This window comes from Salmo salar, chromosome 27 (genome assembly GCF_965601325.2).
Source record: "Salmo salar chromosome 27, fSalSal1, whole genome shotgun sequence".
NCBI classification, from domain to species: Eukaryota; Metazoa; Chordata; class Actinopteri; order Salmoniformes; family Salmonidae; genus Salmo; species Salmo salar.
This window is the reverse complement of record NC_138317.1, coordinates 27680001-27695000: the sequence shown is the minus strand read 5'-3', so window position 1 is coordinate 27695000 and position 15000 is coordinate 27680001. Positions and strand designations below refer to the sequence as shown.

Below are 15000 nucleotides of genomic sequence, written 5' to 3'. Positions count from 1 at the left end.
AGAAGTTTATCTTTAAAATGGTGGATAATACTTGTATGTGTGAGAAATTGTGAGATTTTTGTTGTTTTGAATTTGGCGCTCTGCTATTTCACTAGCTGTTGGCGGGGTGGCGTCCCACATTTCCCAGAGAGGTTAGTATTCTCTTCCAGTATGGTCAGTATTATCTTTCAGTGGGGTTAGTATCCGTTCTAGTGTGGTCAGTATTATCTTTCAGTTGGGTTAGTATCCGTTCCAGTGTGGTCAGTATTATCTTTCAGTGTGGTCAGTATCCGTTCCATTGTGGTCAGTATTCTCTTTCAGTGTGGTTAGTATTCTCTTCCAGTGTTGTTAGTATCATCTTCCAGTGTTGTTAGTATTCTCTTCCAGTGTGGTTAGTATTCTCTTCCAGTGTGGTTAGTGTTGTCTTCCGGTGTGGTTAGTATTCTCTTCCAGTGTGGTTAGTTTTTTCTTCAGGTGTCGTAAGTATTCTCTTCCAGTGTCGTTAGTATTCTCTTCCAGTGTGGTTAGTATTCTCTTCCAGTGTGGTTAGTATTCTCTTCCAGTGTGGTTAGTATTCTCTTCCAGTGTGGTTAGTATTCTTTTCCAGTGTGGTCAGTATTCTCTTCCAGTGTGGTTATTGGGGTTAGTATTCTCTTCCAGTGCTGTTAGTATTCTCTTCCAGTGTGGTTAGTATCATCTTCCAGTGTGGTCTGTATTCTCTTCTAGTGTGGTTAGTATTCTCTTCCAGTGTCGTTATTATTCTTTTCCATTGTGGTTAGTATCATCTTCCAGTGTGGTCTGTATTCTCATCCAGTGTGGTTAGTATTCTCTTCCAGTTTGGTCAGTATTCTCTTCCAGTGTTGTTATTGTAGTCTGTATTCTCTTCAATTGTGGTTACTATTCTCTTCCAGTGTGGTTAGTATTCTCTTCCAGTGCTGTTAGTATTCTCTTCCAGTGTGGTTCATTTTCTCTTCCAGTTTTGTTAGTGTTCTCTTCCAGTGTGGTTTGTATTCTCTTCCAGTGGTATTAATATTCTCTTACAGTGTTGTTAGCATTCTCTTCCAATTTGGTTAATATTCTCTTCCAGTGTGGTTAGTATTCTCTTCCAGTTTGGTCAGTATTCTCTTCCAGTGTGGTTATTGGGGTCAGTATTCTCATCCATTGTGGTTACTATTCTTTTCCAGTGTGGTTAGTATTGTCTTCCAGTGTTGTTAGTGTTCTCTTCCAGTGTGGTTTGTATTGTCTTCCAGTGTTGTTAATATTCTCTTACAGTGTTGTTAGAATTCTCTTCCAATTTGGTTAATATTCTCTTCCAGTGTGGTCGGTATTCTCTTCCAGTGTAGTTAGTGTTCTCTTCAATTGTGGTTAGTATTCTCTTCCATTTTTGTCAGTGTTCTCTTCCAGTGTGGTTATTGGGGTCAGTATTCTCTTCCAGTGTGGTTAGTTTTCTCTTCCACTGTGGTCAGTATTCTATTCCAGTGTGTTTAGTATTCTTTTCCAACGGGGTTAGTATTCTCTTCCATTGCGGTTAGTATTTTATTCCAGTATATTTGTATTCTCTTCCAGTGTGGGGCGTATTCTTTTTCTAGTGTTTTTAGTATTCTCTTCCAGTGTGGTTCGTATTCTCTTCCAGTGTGGTTATTGGGGTAAGTTTTCTCTTCCAGTGTGGTTAGTATTCCCTACCATTGTGGTTTGATTCTCTTCCAGTGTGGTTAGTTTTTTCTTCCAATGTCATTAGTATTCTCTTCCAGTGTGGTTAGTGATCTCTGACAGTGTCGTTAGTATTCTCTTTCAGTCTGGTTCGTTTTTTCTTCCAGTGTTGTTAGAATTCTCTTCAAGTGTGGTTACTATTCTCTTCCAGTTTGGTCAGTATTCTCTTCCAGTGCTGTTAATATTCTCTTCCAGTTTGGTTGCTATCCTCTTCCAGTGGCGTTATTATTCTTTTCCATTGTGGTTAGTATCGTCTTCCAGTGTGGTCTTTTTTCTCTTCCAGTGTGGTTTGTATTCTCTTCCAGTTTGGTCAGTATTCTCTTCCAGTGTGGTTATTGGGGAAAGTATTCTCTTCCATTGTGGTAAGTATTCTCTTCCAGTGTTGTTAGTATTCTTTTCCAGTGTGCTTCATTTTCTCTTCCAGTTTTGTTAGTGTTCTCTTCCAGTGTGGTCTGTATTCTCTTTAATTGTGGTTAGTATTGTCTTCCAGTGTGGTCAGTGTTCTCTTCCAGTGTGGTTATTGGGGTCAGCATTCTCTTCCAATTTGGTTAATATTCTCTTCCAGTGTGGTTAGTATTCTCTTCCAGTGTGGTCAGTGTTCTCTTCCAGTGTGGTTATTGGGGTCAGCATTCTCTTCCAATTTGGTTAATATTCTCTTCCAGTGTGGTTAGTATTCTCTTCCAGTTTGGTCAGTATTCTCTTCCAGTGTAGTTATTGGGGTCAGTATTCTCTTCCATTGTGGTTACTATTATTTTCCTGTGTGGTTAGTATTGTCTTCCAGTGTTGTTAGTATTCTCTTCCAATGTGGTTTGTATTGTCTTCCAGTGTTGTTACTATTCTCTTACAGTGTTGTTAGTATTCTCTTCCAGTTTTGTCAGTGTTCTCTTCCAGTGTGGTTATTGGGGTCAGTATTCTCTTCCAGTATGGTTAGTTTTCTCTTCCAGTGTGGTCAGTATTCTATTCCAGTGTGTTTAGTATTCTTTTCCAACGGGGTTAGTATTCTCTTCCAGTGTGGTTCGTATTCTCTTCCAGTGTGGGTCGTATTCTCTTCCTGTGTGATTAGTATTCTCTTCCAGTGTGGTTAGTATTCTCTTCCAGTGTGGTTAGTATTCTCTTCCAGTGTGGGTCGTATTCTCTTCCTGTGTGATTAGTATTCTTTTTCTAGTGTTTTTAGTATTCTCTTCCAGTGTCGTTAGTATTCTCTTCCAGTGTGGTTATTGGGGTAAGTTTTCTCTTCCAGTGTGGTTAGTATTCTCTTCCAGTGTGGTTAGTATTCTCTTCCAGTGTGGTTAGTATTCTCTTCCAGTGTGGTTACTATTCTCTTCCAGTGCTGTTAGTTTTCTTTTCCATTGTGGTTAGTATTTTCTTCCAGTGTGGTTAGTATTCTCTTCCAGTGTGGTTAGTATTCTCTTCCAGTGTGGTTAGTATTCTCTTCCGGTGTGGTTACTATTCTCTTCCAGTGTCATTTGTTTTCTTTTCCATTGTGTTTAGTTTTCTCTTACGGTGTGGTTAGTATTCTTTTCTAGTGTTTTTAGAATTCTATACCAGTGTATTTAGTATTCTCTTCCAGTGTGGTTAATATTCTCTTCCTTTGTTGTTAATATTATCTTCCAGTATGGTCAGTATTCTCTTCCAGTGTGGTTAATATTCTCTTCCTGTGTTGTTAATATTCTCTTCCAGTGTGGTCAGTATTCCTTTCATGTGTATTCAGTTTTCTCTTTCAGTGTGGTTAGTATTCTCTTCCAGTATGGTCAGTATTCACTTCCAGTGTGGTTATTTGGGTAAGTTTTGTCTTCCATTGTGGTTAGTATTCTCTTCTAGTGTGGTTAATATTCTCTTCCTTTGTTGTTAATATTATCTTCCAGTATGGTCAGTATTCTCTTCCAGTGTGGTTAATATTCTCTTCCTGTGTTGTTAATATTCTCTTCCAGTGTGGTCAGTATTCCTTTCCGGTGTATTCAGTTTTCTCTTCCAGTGTGTACAGTTTTCTCTTCCAGTGTGGTTAGTAATGTCTTCCAGTGTGGTTAGTATTCTCTTCCGGTGTGTACAGTATTCTCTTCCAGTGTGGTCAGTGTACACTTCCAGTGTGGTTATTTGGGTTAGTATTCTCTTCCATTGTGGTTAGTATCCTCTTCCAGTGTGGTTAGTTTTCTCTTCCAGTGTGGTTATTGGGGTTAGTTTTCTCTTCCATTGTGGTTAGTATCCTCTTCCAGTGTGGTTAGTATTCTCTTCCAGTGTGGTTATTGGGGTTAGTTTTCTCTTCCATTGTGGTTAGTATCCTCTTCCAGTGTGGTCAGTATACTCTTCCGTTGTGGTTTTTTGGGGTTAATATTATTTTCCAGTTTGGTTTGTATTCTCTTCCATTGTGGTTATTATTCTCTTCCAGTATGGTTAGTATTGTCTTCCAGTGTGGTTAGTATCCTCTTCCACTGTGGTTAGCTTTTTCTTCCAGTGTGGTTTCTTTTTCTTTTCCAGTGTGGTTTGTATTCTCCAGAAGGTGAGTGTAGCTGGAGCATGAAGTCAGGCGCAGGAGAGCAAAAATGAGTGAGCAATGTACTTTACTCATAAATCAAGGCACAAGGTAACAAATACACGTGACCAAATACAAACGGTAAATACTACGCACGGGTGAAAACTAGGTGTGTAGAAAACAAAGACAAAACCAATGGAAAATGAAAGGTGAATCATCGATGGCTAGAAGACCGGCGACGCCGAATGCCGCCCGAACAAGGAGAGGGACCGACTTCGGCGGAAGTCGTGACAGTGTGGTTAGTTTTCTTTTCCAGTGTTGTCAGTATTCTCTTCCAGTGTGGTTAATATTCTCTTCCTGTGTTGTTAATATTCTCTTCCAGTGTGGTCAGTATTCCTTTCCGGTGTATTCAGTTTTCTCTTCCAGTGTGGTTAGTATTCTCTTCCAGTGTGGTTAGTATTCTCTTCCGGTGTGTACAGTATTCTCTTCCTGTGTGGTTAGTATTCTCTTCCAGTATGGTCGGTATTCACTTCCAGTGTGGTTATTTGGGTTAGTATTCTCTTCTATTGTGGTTATTATTCTCTTCCAGTGTGGTTAGTATTCTCTTCCAGTTTGGTCAGTATTCTCTTCCAGTTTGGTCAGTATTCTCTTCCAGTGTGGTTATTGGGGTTAGTATTCTCTTCCAGTGTGGTTAGTATTCTCTTCCATTGTGGTTAGTATTCACTTCCAGTCAAATCAAATCAAATCAAATGTATTTATATAGCCCTTCTTACATCAGCTGATATCTCAAAGTGCTGTACAGAAACCCAGCCTAAAACCCCAAACAGCAAGCAATGCAGGTGTAGAAGCACGGTGGCTAGGAAAAACTCCCTAGAAAGGCCAAAACCTAGGAAGAAACCTAGAGAGGAACCAGCCTATGAGGGGTGGCCAGTCCTCTTCTGGCTGTGCCGGGTGGAGATTATAACAGCACATGGCCAAGATGTTCAAATGTTCATAAATGACCAGCATGGTCAAATAATAATAATCATAGTAGTTGTCGAGGGTGCAACAAGTCAGCAACTCAAGAGTAAGTGTCGTTGGCTTTTTCATAGCCGATCTTTGAGAGTATCTCTACCGCTCCTGCTGTCTCTAGAGAGTTGAAAACAGCAGGTCTGGAACAGGTAGCACGTCCGGTGAACAGGTCAGGGTTCCAGCAGGTCTGGGACAGCAGGTCTGGGACAGGTTGCATGTCCGGTGAACAGGTCAGGGTTCCATAACCGCAGGCAGAACAGTTGAAACTGGAGCAGCAGCACGGCCAGGTACACTGGGGACAGCAAGGAGTCATCATGCCAGGTAGTCCTGAGGCATGGTCCTAGGGCTCAGGTCCTCTGAGAGAGAGAAAGAAAGAAAGAGAAAGAGAGAAAGAGAGAGAGATTAGAGAGAGCATATTTAAATTCACACAGGACACCGGATAAGACAAGAGAAATACTCCAGATGTAACAGACTGACCCTAGCTCCCCGGCACATAAACTACTGCAGCATAAATACTGGAGGCTGAGACAGGAGGGGTCAGGAGACACTGTGGCCCCATCCGATGAAACCCCCAGACAGGGCCAAACAGGCAGGATATAACCCCACCCACTTTGCCAAAACACAGCCCCCACACCACTTCCAGTGTGGTTAGTATTGTCTTCCGGTGTGGTTAGTATTCTCTTCCAGTGTGGTTAGTATTGTCTTCCGGTGTGGTTAGTATTCTTTTCCAGTGTGGTTTGTTTTTTCTTCTGGTGTGGTAAGTATTCTCTTCCATTGTGGTTAGTATTCTCTTCCAGTGTGGTTAGTATTGTCTTCCGGTGTGGTTAGTATTCTCTTCCAGTGTCGTTAGTATCATCTTCCATTGTTGTTAGTATTCTCTTCCAGTGTGGTTAGTATTCTTATCCGGTGTGGTCAGTATTCTCTTCCAGTGAGGTTATTTGGGTTAGTATTCTCTTCCAGTGTGGTTAATATTCTCTTCCAGTATGGTCAGTATTATATTCCAGTGTGGTTAGTATTCCTTTCCGGTGTGTTCAGTATTCTCTTAGAGTGTGGTTAGTATTCTCTTAGAGTGTGGTTAATATTCTCTTCCAGTGTTGTTAATATTCTCTTCCGGTGTGGTTAGTTTTTTCTTCCAGTGTGGTTAGTTTTCTCTTCCAATGTGGTCAGTATCATCTTCCAGTGTGGTTAGTTTTCTCTTCCAGTGTGGTTAGTATTCTATTCCAGTGTGATTAGTTTTCTTTTTCCACTGTGGTAGTATTCTCTTCCAGTGTTGTTAGTATTCTCTTCCAGTGTGGTGATTGGGGTTAGTATTCTCTTCCAGTGTTGTTAATATTCTCTTTCAGTGTGATCAGTATTGTCTTCCAGTGTGGTTAGTATTCTCTTCCAGTGTGCTCAGTATTCTCTTCCAGTGTGGTTAATATTCTCTTCCAGTGTGGTCGTTATTATCTTCCAGTGTTGTTAGTATTCCTTTCCGGTGTGTTCAGTATTCTCTTCCAGTGTGGTTAGTGTTCACTTCCAGTGTTGTTAGTGTTCTCTTCCAATTTTGTTAATATTCTCTTCGAGTGTGGTCAGTATTATCTTTCAGTGTGGTCAGTGTTCCGTTCCAGTGTGGTCAGTGTTCTCTTCCGGTGTGGTTAGTATTCTCTTCCAGTGTGGTTAGTATTCTCTTCCAGTGTGGTTAGTATTCTTTTCCAGTGTGATTAGAATTCTCTTCCAGTGTGGTTAGTATTCTTTTCCAGTGGGGTTAGTGTTCTCTTGCAGTGTGGTTAGTATTTTCTTCCATTATCGTTAGTATTCCCTTCCAGTGTGGTTTGTATTCTCTTCCATTGTTGTTAGTTTTCTCTTCCAGTGGTGTTAATACTCTCATCCAGTGTTGTTAGTATTCTCTTCCAGTGTTTGTAGTATTCTCTTCCAGTGTGGTTAGTATTCTCTTCCAGTGTGGTTAGTGTTCTTTTTCCATTGTGGTTTGTATTCTCTTCCGGTGTCGTTAATATTCTCTTCCAGTGTGGTTAGTATTCTCTTCCAGTGTGGTTAGTGTTCTTTTTCCATTGTGGTTTGTATTCTCTTCCAGTGTCGTTAATATTCTCTTCCAGTGTGCTCAGTATTCTCTTCCAGTGTTGTCAATATTCTCATCCAGTGTTGTTAGTATTCTCTTCCAGTGTTAGTATTCTCTACCAGTGTAGTTTGTATTCTCTTCCATTGTGGAGGGCCATTCTATTGTGTTTGTGTATGGTGCCGGAGGGGATGAGAGAATAATGGCTGCTGTTTTTGGGCTCCTAACCAACTTTGCAATTTTGTGTGTTTTTTTGCACCGTTTGTGACTTATTTTGACATAATGTTTCTGCTGCTGTCTCTTATGCCCGAGAAGAGCTTCTTGATATCAGAACAGCAATTACTCACCTCGAACTGGACGAAAAACATTTATTTAATGAGTCCAACGCAAAGGATTTACTGTTACTCTGAGACCAGGTCCAAATCCCTGTCATTCGTGTGAAGAAAAGACAGACAGGGAGAGGAGATCGGGGTGCCTTGGGAGAATTTGTCAGCGAGTGGGTAACCCGCCTCTACCATCCGTTCTATTGGCCAACATGCAATCACTGGAGAATAAACTGGATGAGCTCCATTCAAGACTATCCTACCAATGGTACATTAAAAACTGTCATATCAGTACTCTTCCTCTCAGTACCACTAACTCCACCAGCAACAGAGCGTGCAGAATCACTATGAGGCCTACACCTCCCATGATGCATCAGTGCTACGGACCTCTTTAATGCTAGTGCCCAACAACCGCGGAGGACCAGACCACCACAGCGCTAAGTCTAGGTCCAAAAGGCTCCTTGGCAGCTTCTACCCCCAAGCCATAACACTGCTGAACAATTAATCAAATGGCCACCCAGACTATTTACATTGACACCCCCTCACCCCTTTTGTTTCTAAACTGCTGCTTCTCGCTGTTTATTATCTATGCATAGTCACTTTACCGCTACCTACATGTATAAATTACCTCGACTAACCTGTACCCCCGCACATTGACTCGTTACCAGTACCCCCTGTATATAGCCTCGTTATTGTTAATTTATTGTGTTACTTTTTATACATTTTTTTACTTCAGTTTATTTAGTAAATATTTTCTTAACTCTATTTCTTGAACTGCATTGTTGGTTAAGGGCTTGTAAGTAAGGTCTATCTATACCTGTTGTATTCGGCGCATGTGACAAATACAATTTGCTTTGATTTGTATGTGCGTGTGTGTGTTCAGTTTCTAATGTGTGTGTGTGTGTGTGTGTTGGAGAGCCTAATGTGTGTTCTTCTTGTTCCCCAGGTTCCTGCTGCCATCCAGGAGGCTAGCTCTCAGAGGGAAATGATTCCGCATGAAGTTGACGGACGGCTCTCTTCCTCTTTCCACGGAAACGGCAGGTGTGACTCTCGCTGCTCCCACGGCAACAGCAGGTGTGCCCCTCTCTGCTTCTCGCTGAGCCAGAGCCAGGCGTCCGACAGACGCTGAGCTACAGGACAGGACAGACCCCCTCTGTCCCTCTCTACTCCCTCCACCCTACTCCCTACCCCCTGTAACTTACCCCCTCCAACCTCCCAGTCCGCTGACCCCAGCCACCCACACAACCAGCAGGAGGGCCTATTCTGTCAACGAGGAAAAGCCAAGAGACAGAGAGAGAGTGAGGGAGACAGCCAAAGACAGGAGTGAAATAGAGAGTGAACGAGGGAGAGACCGAGATAGGAACAGAAAGAGAGTTCTAAAGTGATAGTGTGAGAGAGACGAGCCAAGGCTAGTGTATGTAACAGGAAGTTGAGAGAGAAAAGATAACAGTATGAAGTCCAACCAGGAGCGCAGCAACGAGTGTCTGCCCCCCAAGAAGAGAGATTTCCCAGCCAGCACTGTGGACGAGAGGCCCCTGGTGATGGCGCCTGCCAGTGAGAGCCAGCGTGGAGAGAACCTGGCATGGCTGGCCAGTGTAGCCAGCGGGCACAACAGTGGGCACGATAGAGACAGTGGCAGAGGTGGCCTCGATGGCAGTAGAGGTGGGCAGCGTATCGGCACTCCCAGTGAGTCTGACGGGCCACAGTACAAACCGCTATGCTCCACCATCACCACACACACAGACTTCCTGGTCCCTTCCTCGATCTGTTCCATCTCCTCCTCCTCCTCTTCATCACATCAGTCCAGAGTGGTGACCACATCCCTCCCTGCCATGTACACCTCTGCTTTGTCCCAACCAGGGGGGACGATCCAGTACACCCAGCTGCCCCCCAACCTCCAGTTCATCAGTTCCCCTTACACAGGCCCCTATGCTGGCTACATCTCCTCCCAGCTCCTCTCTCCCCCTCCACCCACCTCCACATCCCAACGTTCCCACCCTGACCCCTACCCCAACACCACCATCACCTCCCAGTCCCAGATCTCTGGTTCCTCTCTGAGCGTGGCCCCCCAGAGTGCTCCCTCGCCCCACGGTGGAACCCACCACCTGCCACTCCACCTGCACTCCCACCCCCACCACACACTGGCCCTCAGCGGGGGCTCCCAGGTGCTGGTCCAGTACACAGGCCCCGGCCCTGAGGGGCCCCTGACTAAGAGAGAGGAGGGCCGGCCCAGGGAGTTGCACAACGGCGATCAGAGGGGGCGCTATGAGAGAAAGGAAAGCAAAGGAACCCCCTCCTCTTCTTCCTCCTCTTCCTCTCAGTACCACCAACTCCACCAGCAGCAGAGCGCGCAGCATCACTATGAGGCCTACACCTCCCATGATGCATCAGGGCTACGGACCTCTCTAATGCTAGTGCCCAACAGCCGCGGAGGACCAGACCACCACAGCCCTGACAAACTACCGCCATCCTCCGTCTCGCACACAGAGAAATGCAGCCTCCTCCTGGGTAAACCTGTGTCCTGCACCCCCTCCTCCTCCTCCACCTCCTCCACGTTCACCTTCCCCCCTCCGCTCAGTGTGGAGAGTCTGAAGGCTGTCAGCTCCCTGTCCCCTCACACCCACACAGTCATCCAGACCACACACAGCGCCAGCGATGCTTCGCCCCTCTCCCTGGGCCAACTCTCCACCAACACCAACTTCTACCAGGCTGGCCCCGGCGGGCAGCCCATCATCGGCTACCTGGCTGGGAGTGCAGGAGGGCAGCGGTACCACACCAGTCTGCCCCAGCACCTGCTCATCCCAGGGGCCCCAGGGTCTCAACCTATCATCATCCCCGTCAGTGGGGCCGGGGTCACCAGCCTGGAGGCTGGCCATGCTGCCCACATAGCCACTACAACCCAACCACAGTCCTTCCCCACCACGCTACCCCACACTTACATCACCAACACTACCAACCCTAACCCCAACCCTAAAGATGAGCATCTATTCGAGGTCCCGGCGCCCTATCCCCCTCTCTCCCACACTGCCGGGGTTGGAGGCACTGTGGTCCAGGCCCAGCTACACCTCCCCGTGGTCCCAGCTCCCACGGCCCCCTCCTCAGCCCCCTCCTCGGCCCCGTCGCTGCCTCCCTACTTCATCAAGGGCTCTATCATCCAGCTGGCGGACGGGGAGCTGAAGCGCGTGGAGGACCTGAAGACGGAGGACTTCATCCAGAGCGCTGAGATCAGCAGCGAGCTGAAGATAGACTCGTCCACTGTGGAACGCATCGACGGCAGCCACACGTCCAACTTCGCCATCGTACAGTTCTCTGTGGGCGAGCACCGCGCTCAGGTAGGACAACCCGTACTTATGAAGGCATAAAATTGTCCAAACAAACACTAAGCATGCTCAACAATAGTAACATTGATAACATTGATAATCACAGGTAAGGGACAGACAGGGTCCTTAATGTCCATGCTTAGAATGACATGAAATGTTACATCAAGAACACTTGGCAATCATAGTATTTACATCACATTTACTCCATAGACTATTATGGTGTCAGTTTCCCTCTTGTTTGTCACCTATGAGGAGCCTACATGCCTCATAGCCTCTGGTGGGAAAACTTCTCAGAACACTTCTAAAACCATCTCCTCTCTCTACTGTCTATTACATAGGACACCTATCTCCATCCATATCTCCATGTCTCCTTGTTCTCCGGTTCAGCCAACCCCTCAAACCAGCTTCTTTCTATCTCACCCCATTCTCTGTCTCTGAAACATGGTCAGCCTCAGAGCATTACTGTATCAAAGACTTTCATTCTTATCTCTTTTCTCTCTTCTCGTCTTCTGTGCTTTTCAGATTTTTTCTTTTGAGGTAGTTTCTTCTCTGAGTTCATGTATATGATGTCTGATGTTTAACTTGTTTTTCTCCTGTCTGTTCTCTCTCTCAATCTCTCATTCTCTCGTCCCGTCTCTCCTCCAGGTGAGTGTGGAGGTGCTGGTGGAATATCCCTTCTTCGTATTCGGCCAAGGCTGGTCATCGTGCTGCCCGGACCGGACGACTCTGCTGTTAGAACTACCCTGCACCAAGCTCTCAGTGGGGGACGTCTGCATCTCCCTCACCCTGAAGAACTTGAGGAACGGCTCCCTGAAGAAGACGCAGCAGACCCAGAACCAGGCTATTGAGATCACTACCAGCTGCAATATGGGCTCTATCCACGGCCCCCTCAAATCCTCCAGGTCAGCCAGGCACGGGGAGCAGGAGAACGGGGTGGGCCAGAGAGGCTCCAGGAGTGGATGTGGGAGAGTAGTGGTTGGAGCAGGTGGAGGTGTTCAGATCGCCTCAGAGAATGGGGAACTGAGGTTCGGCGCCGGGGGAGAGGCCAACTCGAAAGGAGGCCAGCCTGGAGATTCAGAATCCAGTGGTGGTGCCGCCAAGCCGGTGAGCCGCAAGAGGAGATGGTCGGCCCCCGAGGGCCGTAAGGTGGAGAGGAGCGAGAAGGAGCCCCCGTTGACTCTGCCCAAACCTTCCTTTATCACTCAGGAGGTAAAGATCAGCATCGAAGGCAGGTCAAATATAGGCAAGTAGTGAAGTCAGGAGATTAAAACAAGACTGTTAATTGAAATATGGGATTGGATGGAGATTAAAACAAGACTGTTAATTGAAATATGGGATTGGATGGAGATTCAAAAAACAAAAAGAAAGGAAGAAAGCCCACATAAAATGTTCGTTTTAGATTTTTTTCTTGTTTTTATTTTCTACCCAGATTTCTGTACTGTAGGCAACATTTTACCCAGTACTTACATGTTATCACCTTACATTAAGTTGGTAATAACATTGTAATAGATGCGTTCGGTATTACGTAAACAAGCAACCGGCAATTGTTTTGGGGTTTTTTCCACAAATCTCTGGACGAGAGGTTTTGTGAAGTTTTGTAGATGTTTTATTGGTGGTTTTGTGGCACACAAGAGCACTGCGTGATACCTCTCTGGTCATGTGATGGCTGCAGGTGGACAAATAAATAAAATGAATAAAACATGTAGTTAGCTTTCCAATAGCGGCTAGGGGCATGACTAAACGGGTGTAATGTAGACCCGTGAGTGATGTCACTTCCTTTGTGATGTCACTTCCTGATACAGGCACTACTGACGAGAGTGTTCAGGAAGTCTGGACTTAATCACTCTCGACGCCACCCAGTGGCCATGGTGGCAGACTGAGTTGATATGATGTCATTTATCCCAAGTGACTCAAGACGTCTTTAGATAAGACAGTTCAAAAAGCGTCTGTAACCATTTTAAACCCTCCTGACTACACATCTAATCCTAAACAAGGGGTCACCGGAAGCCTCGACACTCATCCATCTAGACCACTTAGCTAGGTGATGTCATCCAGCAGGCCAGTCCAGCCAGGTGAGGTCATCGAGCAGCGCCAGTGTGCCTCTAGAAAGAGGGAACTCTTCCTTCCTTTGTTATGTTTTGCTGACACTGATGTCTTTATGTTATTCTTTTTGTTTTTGAAACATTTTTATTTTAACTTTTTAATTTAGTTTTGCTTGTCAATTTTGACCTTTCATCCTATCTTGTCCAGTGAGTTGATAATGATATATTTGATGATTGTCTAGAACTTTGAGATCAGGGTCACATGTATGTTCGTATAGTTTGAACCAAGGTGGTTAAGTTAAATGTCTATGTTATTCCTTTATACCCTAACAATGCATACATTTGCAATCACACTGGGTTGAAATGAACTATGAAAATAGGAAGATGATTATACTCCATCCTTTTACTTGGTGCAACCTTTTTATTTGTATTCTTATGGAGAGAGAGGCTGAAAGAAAGAGGTTTTGTTCCAAATGGCACCCTATTTCAATATAGTGCACTGCTTTTGACCAAGGCCCTATCTCTATGGGCCCGGGTCAAAAGTAGTGCACTAGGTAGGGAATAGGTTACCATTTGGGACTCTGTCAGAAAGTCAGTGTTGAGTCTTTAGAGAGGAGAGGGACAGGATGTTGTGTTGAAGCACTTTCATTTGCACACCTGTCACACTCACCAACTGATAACACAACTATTATTATTATTATTATTATTCTTGATCTCTTCATTAACACAGTACTGTATGTTTTTGTTATTTTGACTTAAGGAAGAAGTAGAACTCTGTGGCAGCAGCACTTTTGAACGATGAAGGGGGTCATGATGATGACTTGGTGTCTTGGGGTCACATTACCTTTGAAAGGGATGAATGTGATGTGTGATGGAGTGAGTGCCAGTTAGGAGAGGGAGGGAAAGAGGGAAGAGGAATATAGAAGGATGCTTTTTGTTGAGGCACTTTACTCAAATCAAAACATGCTTTTCAAAATATGCGTGTGGTCAAAAAATGTACTTTTCGACACATAATTGCCTTGTCAAGGATATCAAAAGTCAATGAAATCCAAAAGAAGAATGGGTAAAGAATGGGAATAGTTGTGGGAATGTCCAGGTATGTTGTGGACGAGATTGAGAGACAGTTATAGACGCTCTGGCCACAGAATTTCTGAAGGGCGTCATATACATAATGTATGTATGCAAGTGTGCATGAATGCAGGTATGTGTTAGTGCACACACACTCACACGGACACACACTCACACGGACACACACACGGAATACAGTACCCACACAGACAGGCACTCTCCTAAAGGAGAGGATTGTATGTATTTCATACTTGGTGATATACGTTTAGTATGTATACAAATACTTTTGTGGCATAGATATTTCCCCTTGATGATATAGAGAAGCCAAGATATTTGAGTAGCAGACGAAGATGATAGTTAGTCTCAGTGCTCTGTGCGGTGTGTGTTTGTTGGTGTGTGTGTGTGTACGTGTGTTTGCATATGTGTATAGAAATATCATATAACTTAATATGATATATCCAATGTAAAATGTCCAGTGTTTCTGTTTTTGGAGTTCTACTTAAGAGAATCTTGCAATTTGCACATCTGGAGAGGTAGTCAGTTGGGTGACAGTACTTTTTGACTGTGTTCAAAATATACTTTTCTCTATACAGTGCGCTGGCCAAAAGTAGTGCACTATATAGGGAATAGGATGCCATTTCAGACACAACATTGTTTTCAGCTAGGTTGCACACACACAGAACTGAAACCCCATTTTACTGAATTGTAGCAGTTATTTAACAAGTGTGATCCATGATGATTGTCTCCAATGTTCTCTGCTCTGCTCCTCATTGGACCACACCTGTGGCATGTCCAAGTCCCGCCCACTTGTTGCGTGTTTGGTTGAGAGACATTGTGGAGCCGGGGGCGGGGCCACCAGCAGGTACACCTGTTGAGCTCTCTGATTGGCCGTGATTTTCAGGTGTGTTTAGGTGGTAGAAGATGTGGCAGAGAACTAGAAGTATGTAGAAGTTGCTTCTAACTACTGCTCTAGGTTCAAATGTTTAGTTCATCCGGCTAATGGTTAGTGTTAGGAGTGGGTGCA

The 15000-nt window shown here is 44.7% G+C and overlaps 1 protein-coding gene across 2 annotated transcripts in view; it reads left to right on the top strand.

The window, feature by feature from the left end:
* The window catches only part of atxn1a (ataxin 1a), a 164520-nt gene that overhangs the window by 149073 nt on the left and 447 nt on the right, over positions 1-15000 (top strand). For both annotated transcript variants that reach the window (XM_014178254.3, XM_014178255.3), the window contains 2 exons: positions 8493-10878; positions 11512-15000. The exon at positions 11512-15000 is cut by the window's right edge and continues 447 nt beyond it. In XM_014178254.3, the coding sequence (XP_014033729.1) occupies positions 8998-10878; positions 11512-12117 (2487 nt within the window). In that variant the 5' untranslated portion in view covers positions 8493-8997 and the 3' untranslated portion in view covers positions 12118-15000. The remainder of the gene's footprint in view (positions 1-8492; positions 10879-11511) is intronic.